The sequence below is a fragment of the Ischnura elegans genome, chromosome 2 (genome assembly GCF_921293095.1).
Source record: "Ischnura elegans chromosome 2, ioIscEleg1.1, whole genome shotgun sequence".
NCBI classification, from domain to species: Eukaryota; Metazoa; Arthropoda; class Insecta; order Odonata; family Coenagrionidae; genus Ischnura; species Ischnura elegans.
The window spans coordinates 3,584,866-3,598,685 of NC_060247.1; the positions used below are offsets into that span (position 1 = coordinate 3,584,866).

The window sequence follows — 13,820 nt, forward strand, 5'->3', positions numbered from 1 at the left end:
GAAGCACGTCTCCCCTTGAAGTGATTGACTTAGGAGGCGGGTGCGGTTGCGCTGCACTTCCGTCTGTCGCGTCGCGTCGTTCGGAGTTGGTGCATGCGAGTAATTGCTCCACTCTGCATGCTCATCACAATTACTCACGGACGCAGTCCGAAATTAGGAAATATGATTTCGCTCGCAATTATTTTTCCGTTGACGTCATTTCCCCGTGGCTTCTCCCAAAGTATTAAAAAAATTCATCCCCGTGGACCAGGTGCTTCGTCCTTGCCAACTTAAAAATTAATCTCCGTGCTCAGCATCAAGCTACACTCGAGCGTTTTATCCCGTGCAATTTCCTCACGCACCAACGCTGCCTCTCAGATCTCATAATGCTCTCCCCCCTCCCCTTTCGACCCGTAATCTCCTTAGCCTACCTCTACGGTCTCCACCGAGCGTATCGCACGCATCTGACGTACACTCCTAAATCTTATCATTGTTGCAATCTTCCGCTGCGCTGTTTGCCGTTTCCTTGTGCAACCGCCTTCCTCCACGGCTCCACTTCCCCACTGATTGCGCCTCTCCTTGCAACGACCGCCTTTCCTTCCTCCCATTCGCAACTTCCCTCCGCAGCAACTACACCTGCACGTTTTTCATTTCCCCTGGCTCGGCTTTATGCCCCGTATATGTGCGGCGTCTTGTCTGCTCTCTTCTTTTCTTCCAGAATCCACCGTGACTCTTGTGTTTCATGTGACTTGCATAGAATTTTGGCGTAAGTGTTGTGGGAGCCACGTCGTCAGGACTTGGGATTTGGTGAGTTGAAGCGTCACTTCAGATTTGGGATGCGTAATTGTATCATCCAGCTTTATTACCGTCGGTATGTGTACCACAATGGCGTCGGAAACACTCACGTGAGTCGTGATGCATCTGGTGGTATACGTTATTGGGTTAAATTCAACGGCGAAATACTACTCGCACGATCATAAGACTTTATTGTTTCTCATTTTACATTTAATACTCGTAGAAGTATGTGGGAATATCAAAATTGAAACAGCAATTAAATAACAAATTGATATTTATAATCGTTTGTGTCACGAATAACCAGGAATATTTCTGGTGAATGATCTCACCTTATGATAAATTTATTGATGAAAATGTTGAGGTAATAATATTCATAGAAGCTAAACCATTAATTAATTAATATACTAATTAATAAATGCTTAATTTCCTCAGCATATACCTTTTTGATGCTCCCATTTCAAATAATCATACATCATCCGTTTATTTTTCGGTGGAGAGTAAAATTACGCAAGCGATGATTTTTGGGCTTTGAATCAATGCAGTTTTTTCTCGGAATTATTTTATGTCATTCTGACGAGGATTTTTTAAGCAGCACTAGATTGAGTCACTTAAATTAATTATATCTTCAAAAAAATTCTTCCCATGCCAACAATGGCTCCTCATATGCAAACGAATTTCGAAAACTTGCACGATACTGAGTTGCATCCCTTTCATTGGAATGCATGACTCATTGATTAATGAATTTCCAGCTTATTTTCAAGGATCTCGTTTGCCAGGATGCTACCTACGACTCCATATTCCTTGGGTTTCATAGCCCTTGGTAGTGACTGGGTTCTTTTCTGGGCACCCGTAATAAAAGTCAACTACCCAGAAAAATAGAGCACATTAATAGCCACTCCCCCTGCTGCAATTTTTCCTATAAGACCCGCCTAGTCTTCTTTCTAATACCGCAGGATTTATGCCGTTTATTTTTCCTCTACCGCTTTCGTCTATCTATCCTCCAGCCTTGCCATCTTGCTAACCCTTGTTTTATTTTTATATTTTATTTCTTTTCATTTTTTTAATGCACATGGGACATTTTCAGCCGATCACATTTCATACAGGTTGACTTAGGCCGTGGCTTTTCTTCTCTTTTCATTCTCAATTTCCATCGTTTGTCCGACGATCTTCAAATTTTCTCTGCCTCCCCTCCCAGCTTTTCCTGCTGTGTTGAAACCGCTTCTTCTCCCTTTGCTCACCTCAGTATTTGGCGCGGGCGCGCAATCAAGGTCGTAGCGATGGATGCGATATTGCGGCGGCGATCCCATCAAAAGGGTGGCATGCCCCACTCAGCCTAAACCACGCACCCTAAGAGCGGCTGTTCCTTGTCTTCGTTCGTTTTGCCACTCCCCGTCCTCTTCCTCATTCTCCGCAGCCTCCAAAACCCTCTCCGCCTCCAATATATGGATTTGCACTAAGGGAGATGGCGCAGTTTTTTTCTGGCTCATCTGTTGACTTTGTCATCTATTTACGATAGGTGTTTCCAGCTCAGCAAGAAGACTACGGTTTATATTTTACAAATGTTTGATCAATATGCGATAAGAGCGTAAGATAATTTTTTTGTGAGGACTGACAATGAGTCACTTTTAATTTGATTCACCATAATCTCTATGGTATGAATTCATCGTTAGCTGAGAGGTCTAACAAAAGGGGAAGAATATTTTGGCGTATTGCTCCATTCCCTGTTTTCTTTCTAATTTCTATATAATTGTGAATGATCAATGCCAACATAGTTTTAACTCATGTCTTTTTTGGTTTAAATTTCAACTTTTGGAATCACGCTGCCAGTGGCATAATATGAGTGAGTGAAATGCTTTCTTCCGGGACGTCAAGCATTTATTTTTTTCGACTGGCAACAAATCAATTTAAGCTAAAATGAATAATTTTTTCTCTTAAACTTATGCATTCACGTGGAACGTTATCGCAGAATTTCAAAAGTAGTTTGTTCCACCACAGTAAGAAAACCACTTTTTCTTCAAGAATTTCGTCGCACGAGGATATATATTTGTTGATACTGATGCGTGAAAGTTACAAGAGTAGTAAATGGGATCTTGTGTGACTTTCATGGGCGTGTAGCAAAATGTAAGGCCTATTCTGAGCCATTGAAATGTTTTGAGAAGGTTATTTTTGATTTTTTTAAACGGGAATTATAGAGCCAAATTTGAAGTCTAGGCCAATGCGCAAGTATTTATATTTATTCGTAGCAGTGTAAATTTTAAAATAGCAATATATTTATATGCCTCTCTTAGGTCATTTTCTTAAATCAGAGTACGTGACGAGTTTTGCTGGTGTTGATTGTGAATTTTCATTTGATACTCGGTAAGGAGGAGGGGTTGAATATCACGTTTTTCCCGTCACTGCCATATGCCATGTACAGAGTCATGCTGCAAATAGAAGCAAGCTCGAAGACGAGGGAGATCTTTGAAGTTTCTCTCGCGGCTGTATAATGAGTGATACTCGTGAGTGGAAAACTCTCCGACCCAGCCGATAGGGGCCCAATCACCCAACACTGGCGCCCTTGCTCGATGGGATCTCTCCCGGCCTCAAAACACGCGTCGACGGGCGCGGTAAAAGGGAGCCTCAAAACCCCGAAAAGCAGCAGAGACACGCAGAGGATGGGAAACAGCCTTTTATCCCGAGCAGCTCAGGAAGAGCACAGCCAAACACCGTTGGCTCACAAACATCCGAACACGGAGACGCTTACGGCTTCGCTTGCTCCCTCGCCCTGTTTACCTGCCCCCTTATTTCCACCTCTACCTTGCCTTAATGTTTGGCGGAGGAAGTTAAGGCGGGAGACGAGGGCGGGAGTGACGCGGTTGCTTCGACAACACATCTCCCTGCGATGTTCTTCCCCCTGCCGCTCAACTCTCGAGGAAGTCTCGCCGTACGCAATAAAAGTCACTTCATTCGCACTAGGGTTAACTATTTACCTGCTTCTTACTCTCAGTGTGACTAGGGAAACACTGTATTGAAAGTAACTCATACTATGTTTTCATGCAGATGAGAAACAATCTTAAATTCAATGGCCTGCGCTGAAATAATAGTATAAACATGAAGAAGTATTGCTGATCTCTTTCCACGACATTGTTAATAGTATGTAATAGGATATCATCCCATGGAATACATAAGGCATGTTATTGAGTTATTTATTCAACTGCCCTATTTTTCTACAGTTTTATTACGTTTAAATTTCGTTAGTTATCTGTAAATGACACCGAAGTTGTTTTTCTTACCATAGAAAGTTCTTTTTACTATATATTCAATGGAATAAAATTTGTATGAATTATAATAGAAAGGTATTAATATGATAGCGATAAAATTTTGGATCAGGATCAAAGCCACGAATGGAACATTGCAACTACTGGTGTTACAATGCGTCAAGTAAGTAAAAATGGCAATTAAATTTTTATGCCTCGTAATATAGAAACTTCTATTTGAGAAATAATCGCAAATAATCATGCTTACTTTCCATACTAATTCGAATATTTGAGAAAAATTATTTTGGCGAGGCCAGATAATCAATATTTGAATGCAGTGGGAAGGTAAAGGTGAATTTATATGCCGGACTGAATCACGGAGTTAGTATGCAGCATCCATTTGACATTGCGTTTACCATTCTCCTGCTAACCTGTTCCCTTATTTCCTTCCTCACACTGTTTGTCGAAGGAACGCTAAAAGGTAAGGGTTTCAGCTTTGCGACTCCATCGTCCACCACCCTACATATCCTCCTTCTCACCTGTGAACAGAATCGCTTTACTCTCACCGTATTCGTTTCCCCTAACCCACGCCACTATCGCTTTTACATATCTGTTTCATTTCTACTGAGCGCTTTGACTTTTCATCTTTCCTTATCACTTTGAAATTTTTCATTTCGATTTATTAAGCAAGGTGGAGAGTGAAATTTATAGGATATTGGTGGAAATCTGAATTCTGTATGGAGAGTTTTTTAATGACTCCTTCCAATATTTTCATCCCCTTCAAACCGTTTTTGGTGCTGGTTTGTGGAACTGAGTTACACTCTATGCTAGCAGGATATTGCTATTAACAAAAATGGTATTATCAGTGCCAAATACTCGTGATATGTCAAAGGATATAAATCCTATGAGCCAAGATGATCGGAAAAAATGTTAGATTAGATATAATACCGTTTAAGATTCTCACCATTGATTAAATGCCGAATTTCGTTACTGAAAAGATTATTATGCCCAAATCGTGTTTTGGTTTCTTTGAAAAAGATAAATTAGGCCAAAGTGCAGATAATGGTCAGTTTTCGTTTTGTGTTTTAATGAGATGTTTTATGAGACCAACACGTTTATTGCGATAGAGCAATGGAATTCCAAGTAGGAAGTTTCCAATATATGGTGAGGAGTTAATTTATGCTCGATTTAATCATATTTTCCTCAATCCTACATTCATATTTTAAATTAATTATCCAGCAAAATTGTCTTGGGCACAGAATTTGATTTCGCGTGGAATCAAGTCAAACTCACCCTAAAGTCACATAAACTAGTCGTAAGCAAGAAAATAAACTAGGAAACGTGAAGGGGCGTGATTCCATTACGACCGGAGTTTCTCCACATCCACACTTTTCAGCCATTCGGTCGTCTCCGGAGCCCACAAGCGACAACAATCCAGCCGCCCCACCCCCAAAACACCCCCCCGGAATTTCTTTCCTCCGCCGCGTGTGGCTTAATTTCCTGCCTCGCACTGCGCACGCATTCATACGGTGTTTGTGGCAGTTCATGAGTAGCTATCTGGTTTAGCCTTCGGCCAAATTTATGTCATTTTTCACCTTTAATGTCTTTTTCATATTTTACTGTAGGTACTGCTCATATTGACACACCGATCCTACTAATATTATGGAAGTTTCTTTATGCATGATATTGGTGAAACTAATTGGATTCCGAAAATATATTGGTGGAATAAGATAGTATTCTCGTTTTCTCAAAAGTAATTTTGTCAACGACCGAGAAGAAGATTCAATGCACGATCCTTTTCTATAACTAGTATACATAAGTTTGGGAATTGAAAATGGTGATGTCACATATAAGCATCATCTCCTTAATTTTATATTTCTAAGCCAACGTCAGGGTTGGCAAACGTGGCTTTTTACCGCTGTGTTTTAAGCCTTTAGTCGTGTTTACAAATGTTTTTATCTGGCAAAGGTCAAGTCTAATCAGAGTCACTTAGAGGCTTTTTACTGACTCATACCTTGACGTCTCTAAGTGTAAAAATTAGTCAAATAATTGTGGCTCACTTTAACGTATACCTTAGTTTTAATTCATACGTTAAGTTTTCATGCTGGCTATTTTAAATGCAGAAGAGATTTCTCATTTTGTTTCCGCTTTTCCAATCATGAACGAAGTGTGAGTGTGTCTTTCTAATCTCTTCATCTTAGTATAGTAATTCGCTGCTTTTTAAGTTGAGTCATTTAGGTATTGCTCCTTTTTCTATACCAATCGTACTGCTGTACGTTAGTACCTCCAGAGGATTTTTGCTTTACAGCAGTCAGAACTACCGCAAAATTTCGTAAATCATTGATATCTGTTCACATTTTGTCTTCAATGTATGATATGCATTATGATCGGGAAGATAAATTAACTTCCACTTAACGTTTCTTTGTGCAGTTATAGTGTTCGGAAACTATCTGATCCCTTCAGTTGGCAGACGTTTTACCCTTTCTCCTAGCGATTCCGTGACACATTTGCTTTCCATTGCTCAATGAATAAAGTAAACGATCCAAAAATTATAAAATCCACAATATGTTTCTAAAAACATGCAATGCCTGTTTGCGATACTCAATAAATTCTCCTCTATACTTCCTGGAGCTCCTATTTTTCAATATGTCGTCCTTCCATGTTTTGTTGTCACAACGCATCACCCTTGATATTAGATTTTCACTTGCCATTTGTGAGCAGCATAAATGCTTTATTAAAGAGATCTTCTTCACGTAAGAGAAAAATACTGACCTTAATTTGCCTCAGACTCCAACTAAAGGTTGGTTTACATTTAAAATTGATTAATGAATTAATTAATTAATCTTCTCTTCAGAGCGATTTATTTTACTGCGACGGGGTTTATATCTTCCCTAATATTTCATTAAACAAATCTTTTATCACGCTTTTGTAAGCATGAACCCGACTGCATGCGATATATGCTGCATGAAACACAGTATTAGGCCACTTATAGCAGGAGTTCGTTCACCATTGTTTTTGGCCACCCGTAGTTTCTAGTACGTGAGACAAGTGTACTTCTATGAATTTCGCTACACTGCTGTGGTGTCGAGGAAAGGCTGTGATTACTCGACATGAAAATTGTCAAATACATGCAGTTGAATTCTATTTTACTCGAAGTAACTCAGTAGGTATCTGTCTAGTTTATTTGTTGAACCGATAAAGGGGCTGGTCACTTGCGAATTTAACAAGTGCAATTTTAAAATATTATGCGAGACTTGGAAAGAAATCCTCACAAGTATAGAATATTTGTCATAAGACTATTTTCGAGGAGTCAGTCGGTAATTCATATAATTTATCGTTTGTTTTTCTCCAATTTAAAGAGGGTAATCATTTTTCCTAATATATTTTCTTATATTTCTATCCTTCAACTGAAAAGCCGGTGTTTACGTCACACTTGTTTAATGATACGCCAACATATGGCCTTGCAAAATGCTTGCTATACTTAACTGTAACTTTAGTGCTTGCTTGCTTTTTCGGTGATAAGTGGAAATTTGCGGAAGTGGAACCTATGTCTATCGTTGTATAAATAATATATTTCTATTGCCGCTCTTTGCGAGATATTCATTACTCTACTTTTGATAATACGCGGGTATTGCTGTGTACCCAAGACTCTCGGTAGAGGTACTCAAATACTCTATTTATTGGAAGTGCATCATATCTGCTCATATAATGACCAAGTCCGGCACATCATTTTACGATTACCACACCAAGAAATTTAGGGGTTACATTGAGATTAAATCAGTAAGTATGAGTTAAATAATATCTTAACATGCTGCTTTCGTGTGGTAGATTAAATTATGTTACTATGAGTGAAATCAGTATAGGCTCCTCTTGCCCCATATTGTATTGTCACTGGGGCAAGTGTAACCCATTAGTTTCTACTTATCCCATCTAATGTAAGTAGTCAAACAATTTGTTTCAGAAAAGACTGGGATATTTCCTTTTTGAAGTGGGGTAATTCCTATAGAAATTTATGAACTGCAGGTATATAGGAGATGGTTAAATTTGTAACAAAGCCAAAACAAAATCATTCATCACTCATCAACAGTGACATTTGTACGAGCGATTTCATCTCCACCATCGGAAGAGGCTAGTGCAAACTCCCCAATCTTTGCCATTAGCAGTATCGCTTGAAGAACCTCATCCAGCTCTGCCGTCAACACACGACATTGCTGTTTCAAACGGCCTTGCTGTCCCTACATCAAGCACGCGTAGGATCTCGTTTGAGGATCTATTTCTAGAGCAATTTGATGGAAGGATGTAGAAAGATGGCGAATTCCAAAAATTCATAAAGCTAATAACCCAGGCCGCCCCATAGTTTCCTCTCGAAACTCTCCTACGGAGCGCATCTCGGCCTTCGTTGATTTCTATCTCCAACCCTTCGTTCAGTCCCTTCCTTCATACATCAAAGATTCTCATGACTTCCTTTCTAAACTCAATTCCATTTCCCTCCCCCCCAATCAGCCCATTATCATGGCCACTATTGATGTAACCTCACTTTACACTTCAATCCCTCATTCTGAGGGACTCGCTGCTCTCCGCCACTATCTTTCATTACGACCCACTCCTCAAAACCCTAGCACTGAATTTCTTCTTGATCTTTCCCATTTCATTCTCACCCACAATGCCTTCTCTTTTCATAACAACCACTATCTGCAAATCTCCGGCTGTGCTATGGGAAGTAGGTTTAGCCCTTCTTATGCAAATCTCTTCCTCGGCCTGTTCAAAGAAAATTTCCTATCAAATTACCCTCTGAAACCTCTCCTTTGGCTCAGATACATTGATGACATATTTATTCTCTGGTCGCATGACATCATTTCCCTTAACACCTTTGTCTCTTCACTTAACTCTTCCGCCTCAGTTTCTTTCACTTCTTCCATCTCTAACACCAACATCACTTTCCTAGATGTGGACATTCTTCTTTCCGAAAATAACAAATTCAAGACATCTGTCCACATCAAAGCCACCAACAGACAGCAATACCTCCACTATGACAGTTGCCACCCACCACATACCAAACGTTCAATCCCTTTTTCTCTCTCCGTCCGTGGTCACAAAATCTGCAACAACCCCGAAGACCTTGATAAGTTCCTTTCCAATCTACACACTTCTCTTCTACGCCGCGGGTATCCCAATAAACTGTTAATCAACAAAATTAGAAAAAAACCCTACAGGTCCAATAAACCCCGTGCCGAAAAGAATTGCTCTCCATCTCTTCTCACCACTTACTTCCCCGGTGCTCATGCCTTACAGGACATCCTGAAGGACTTGTACCCCATTCTCTCCAACCACAAATCCACCTCACAAATTTTCCCCTCTCTTCCACGGATCACGTATAAGAGACCACCTAACCTCAGCACCATCTTCAAAGCCACCCGCCCCCTTCAAAAATTGAATTCAGTCCCCACTACCCCACCCTCGCCGTGCAACCGTCCTAGATGTAAAACCTGTAAAATTTTCTCTCCACCCCCCGCCTCTTTCCTCTCCAAACTTAAATTCCTCCCGATATCTCCTTCCACCACCTGCACCTCCACCAACATCATATACCTCCTTCAATGCAACTTCTGCCCCGCTTTTTATATAGGCCAATGCTCCACCCCCCTTAACCTCAGAATAAATAATCACCGCGCCTCCTGTTGTCCGTCGTCTCCACACGCATCTCTCCCGGTCCCCACACATTGTTTTTCGCATGATTCCATCTTTAATCTATGTTTCAAAGTTTCTATCATTGCCTCCCTGTCACCCTCTGACTCGCCCCTCAATCTCCACACCCTCGAATTGGCATGCATCTGGCGTTTGCAAGCCAACAAGCACCCTGGTCTGAATGTATCTTGTTGAGTTAGCCCCGCCCCAATACACCCCTCCCCTCTTCCCCCCACCTTTCCCCTTTTTCCAACACACTCCTTTTTCCAACACACTCCTTCCCCACTCAATCTCTCCTTGACTGATGAAGCGGCTACAACCGCGAAAGTCTTTCAGTTTTATTTTTCGTGTGAGTGTTTTCTTCTTTTTTTTCGTGTCTATGTTTAGTGACTGTGTTTTTGAACATTCATATTATGTGCTACGTTGCATCGCATTTCTGCAAAACATTGAGTATATATATTTATATATATAAATAGTTAAAGTTAATATCGATAAACACAGAGACAAAAAAGAAACACTCACATTGAATAAATAAACTCGTCGAAGCTATCGAAGCACTTCAGGCTTCTTCGTTAGCTGAAGTATGAATGGTGAGGAAAGGAGAGGGTTGGAAGAGGGAGAAGAGGGGTAAGGGGAGAGGTGTATGGGGAGGGGGAGTTAGGAATAGGGGTTAGGATGCGACGTTCAGACCTGGAAAGCTATTGGCTTGAAAGTGCCAAATGCAAGCCAATTCGAGGGTGTGGAGGTTGAGGGCGGAGTCGGTGGGAGGGAGGGAGGCAATAATGGATACTTTGTAGCATTGATTGAAAATGGAATCATGTGAAAGACAATGTGTAGGAACTGGTAGAGAGGAGTGGGGGGAAGATGAACAACAGGAGGCGCGATGATTGTTAATTCTGAGATTGAGAGGGGTAGTGCATTGGCCAATATAGAAAGCAGGGCAGAAATTACAGTGAAGAAGGTAAATGATGTTGGTGGAAGTACAAGTAGTGGAGGGGAAAATCGGTAGGAATTTAAGCTTGGGGAGAAAAGAGGCAGGGGGTGGAGAGAATATCTTGCAGGTTTTACACCTGGGACGATTGGAAGGTGAGGGTGTGGAGATAGTGACTGACTGCGACTTTTGGAGAGGGTGGGTGGCTTTAAATATGGTGTTTAAATTCGGCGGTCTCTTAAATGTTATCCGAGGAAGGGAAGGGAAAATCTGAGAGGTGGACTTGTGTTTGGAAAGGATGGGGCACAGGTCCTTTAATATATTTTGTAGCAAATGAGCACCAGGAAAGTAGGTTGTGAGCAGAGAAGGAGAGCAATGTTTGTCTGCGCGGAGTTTATTTCTTATTTTGTTCAACAAGAGTTTTTCGGGGTAGCCGCGGTGAAGAAGAGAGGTGTGGAGTTTGGAGAGGAATTTTTGAAGGTCTTCGGGGTTATTACAGATTCTGTGTCCCCGGACAGAGAGGGAATAAGGGATGGAACGTTTGGTGTGTGGTGGATGGCAACTGCTGTAGTGAAGGTATTGTTGTTTGTTGGTAGCTTTGATGTGAACCGATGTTTTGAATTTGTTATTATCTGAAAGGTGTATGTCCACATCTAAGAAGGTGATATTGGTTTTGGAGATGGAAGAGGTGAAAGAGACTGAGGCAGAAGCGTTAAGTGAAGAAACAAAGGTATTGAGAGAGTCGATGTCATGAGGCCAGAGAATGAAAATGTCATCTATGTATCTGAGCCAAAGGAGAGGTTTCAGAGGGTAATTTGATAGGAAATTTTCTTTGAACAGGCCGAGGAAAAGATTTGCATAAGAAGGGCTAAACCTACTTTCCATGGCGCAGCCAGATATTTGCAGATAGTGGTTGTTATTAAAAGAGAAGGCATTGTGGGTGAGAATGAAATGGGAAAGATCAAGAAGAAATTCAGTGCTAGGGTTTTGAGGAGTGGGTCGTAATGAAAGATAGTGGCGGAGAGCAGCGAGTCCCTCAGAATGAGGGATTGAAGTGTAAAGTGAGGTTACATCAATAGTGGCCATGATAATGGGCTGATTGGGGGGGGAGGGAAATGGAATTGAGTTTAGAAAGGAAGTCATGAGAATCTTTGATGTATGAAGGAAGGGACTGAACGAAGGGTTGGAGATAGAAATCAACGAAAAGACGGTAGAGGAATTTGTACGGGATTTGCACATTCTCGCGAAAAATTGTAGGTACGGTGCCTTGAAAGAGGAATTAGTGAGGGATAGATTAGTGGTTGGTCTACGAAACGCCAAGCTGTCGGAAGCACTACATTTGGACCCGGACCTCACGCTGGAGAGAGTGGTAACGAAAGCAAGGCAAGCTGAAGAGGTACATCGACAACAGACACTCATACGGAGCACGGCAGAAATAGGTAAATCCTCCTCGTCACTGGTCCGAGCACCAGAGGTGGACGCCGTGCGAAGGAAAGTCCCAGCGCACGCCAAATCACGGACAACGACAAACACCAATCAAAGTAGGGAAGGTGGTCGAAATTGTCCAAGGTGCGGCAAGAAACCGTCGCACGTGTTCGCACAGTGTCCAGCGCGTCAGTCTGCGTGCGCCATATGTAAGAAAAAGGGACATTGGGCGGCCGTATGCAGAAAAAAAAACTGTGGCAGAGATTGACACTCAACGCCAAAGTGAGGGTGACTATTTTTTTCTAGGGAGCATATCCATGGGAGGGGAACCGTGGAGAGTCCCACTCGTCATCAATAAGCAGAAAATCTCTTTTAAAGTCGACACGGGTGCTGACGTCACAGTGATCGGGACCAAATTATTTGAAAAATTTCATGGAATACGTTTGGAAAACGCAAATTCGTTCCTGAGTGGCCCTACCCGCAGCAGATTGCCAGCCAAAGGCAAATTCAAAATAACCTTACGCTGGAAGAATCGAGAATACGAGGATGAGATCTACGTGGTTCCGGAAGACGCTCTCCTGGGACGACCTGCTATCTCTGGCCTCGGAATTTTATCCTGGTTGCGGGAAATAAAGGCTGGCCACCCGGAAGACAACTACAACGAACTTTTCCGGGGTCTCGGAAGAATGACTGAGCCATACGTCCTTCGCATAAAAGAGGGAGCAGCGCCATATGCCGTGTCCACGCCAAGAAGAGTACCCCTGCCACTAAGAGATAAGGTAGAAGCTGAAATCAAGAAAATGGAAGCAGAAGGGATTATAACACCCGTAGAGGAGCCTACGGATTGGTGTGCCCCCATGGTGGTCGTCCCGAAAGCCGATGGATCAGTCCGAATATGCGTTGACTTCACGCAATTAAACAAAAATATTCGGAGAGAACAGCATGAGCTGCCGTCAGTTGATGAATGCCTAAGCCTGCTAAGAGCGGCAGAGTCAAAATTCTTCTCTAAATTGGACGCTAGCAGAGGCTATTACCAGATCCCACTGAGAAGAGAGTGCCGTTTGCTGACCACTTTTATAACGCCCTTCGGAAGATATTGTTTCAACCGAATGCCTATGGGATTGTCATCGGCAGGAGAGCACTTTCAACGGCGAATGTCAGAGGCATTGGCAGGCCTAAAGGGAGTAATAAACGTCATGGACGACATCCTTGTGTTTGGGGCGACAGAAAAGGAGCACGATGAGCGGTTGCAGGCAGTCCTTCAACGACTCAGAGAGAGGGGAATTACATTGAACAGCGACAAATGCAAGTTCCGCGTGAAGGAAACTAAATTTCTGGGTCATATTATATCGGCATCGGAGGGGATTAAACCAGACCCGGATAAGATCACTGCCATAGAAAGAATGTCGCAGCCTGAAACAGTCGCCGAAATACGTCGCTTCTTGGGGATGGTGCATTATCATTTAAATTCCTACCACGTTTGGCAGACATCACCCAACCTCTGAGAGAGTTGATAAAGGAAAAGAACCTCTCTCATGGACGCAGGTACACACCGACGCATGGAAAGAAATTAAGCGAAGGTTGACTAGCGCCCCAGCGTTAGCATTGTACGAAACGAACCGCCCGACGCGAAACTAGCCGACTCATCGTCGCACGGCTTGGGAGCAGTGATAGAACAGCTGCAGCCTGATAATGAATGGAGGGCAACCAGTTTCGCGTCGCGCGCTTTGACGGAAACCGAGCGACGCTGTGCACAATTAGAAAAGGAAGTT

General features: G+C 42.3%; 1 protein-coding gene across 1 annotated transcript; it reads left to right on the forward strand.

The window, feature by feature from the left end:
- Positions 1 to 864: 864 nt before the first annotated feature.
- On the forward strand, positions 865 to 13,553 carry LOC124173951. The gene is made up of 3 exons (XM_046553115.1): positions 865 to 884; positions 11,881 to 12,257; positions 12,355 to 13,553. Exons 1-3 carry the CDS (start codon positions 865 to 867, stop codon positions 13,551 to 13,553), a joined length of 1,596 nt encoding a protein of 531 aa, XP_046409071.1.
- The last annotated feature ends 267 nt before the right edge of the window (positions 13,554 to 13,820 follow it).

Excerpts from the sequence above, each read along its gene's own strand:
- LOC124173951 (XM_046553115.1), top strand. The coding sequence starts at position 865 with ATGGCGTCGGAAACACTCAC. Across the intron at positions 885-11,880 it reads ATGGCGTCGGAAACACTCAC|GTACGGTGCCTTGAAAGAGG; the intron begins GTGAGTCGTGAT and ends GAAAAATTGTAG. Across the intron at positions 12,258-12,354 it reads TCAGTCTGCGTGCGCCATAT|GGAGCATATCCATGGGAGGG; the intron begins GTAAGAAAAAGG and ends ATTTTTTTCTAG.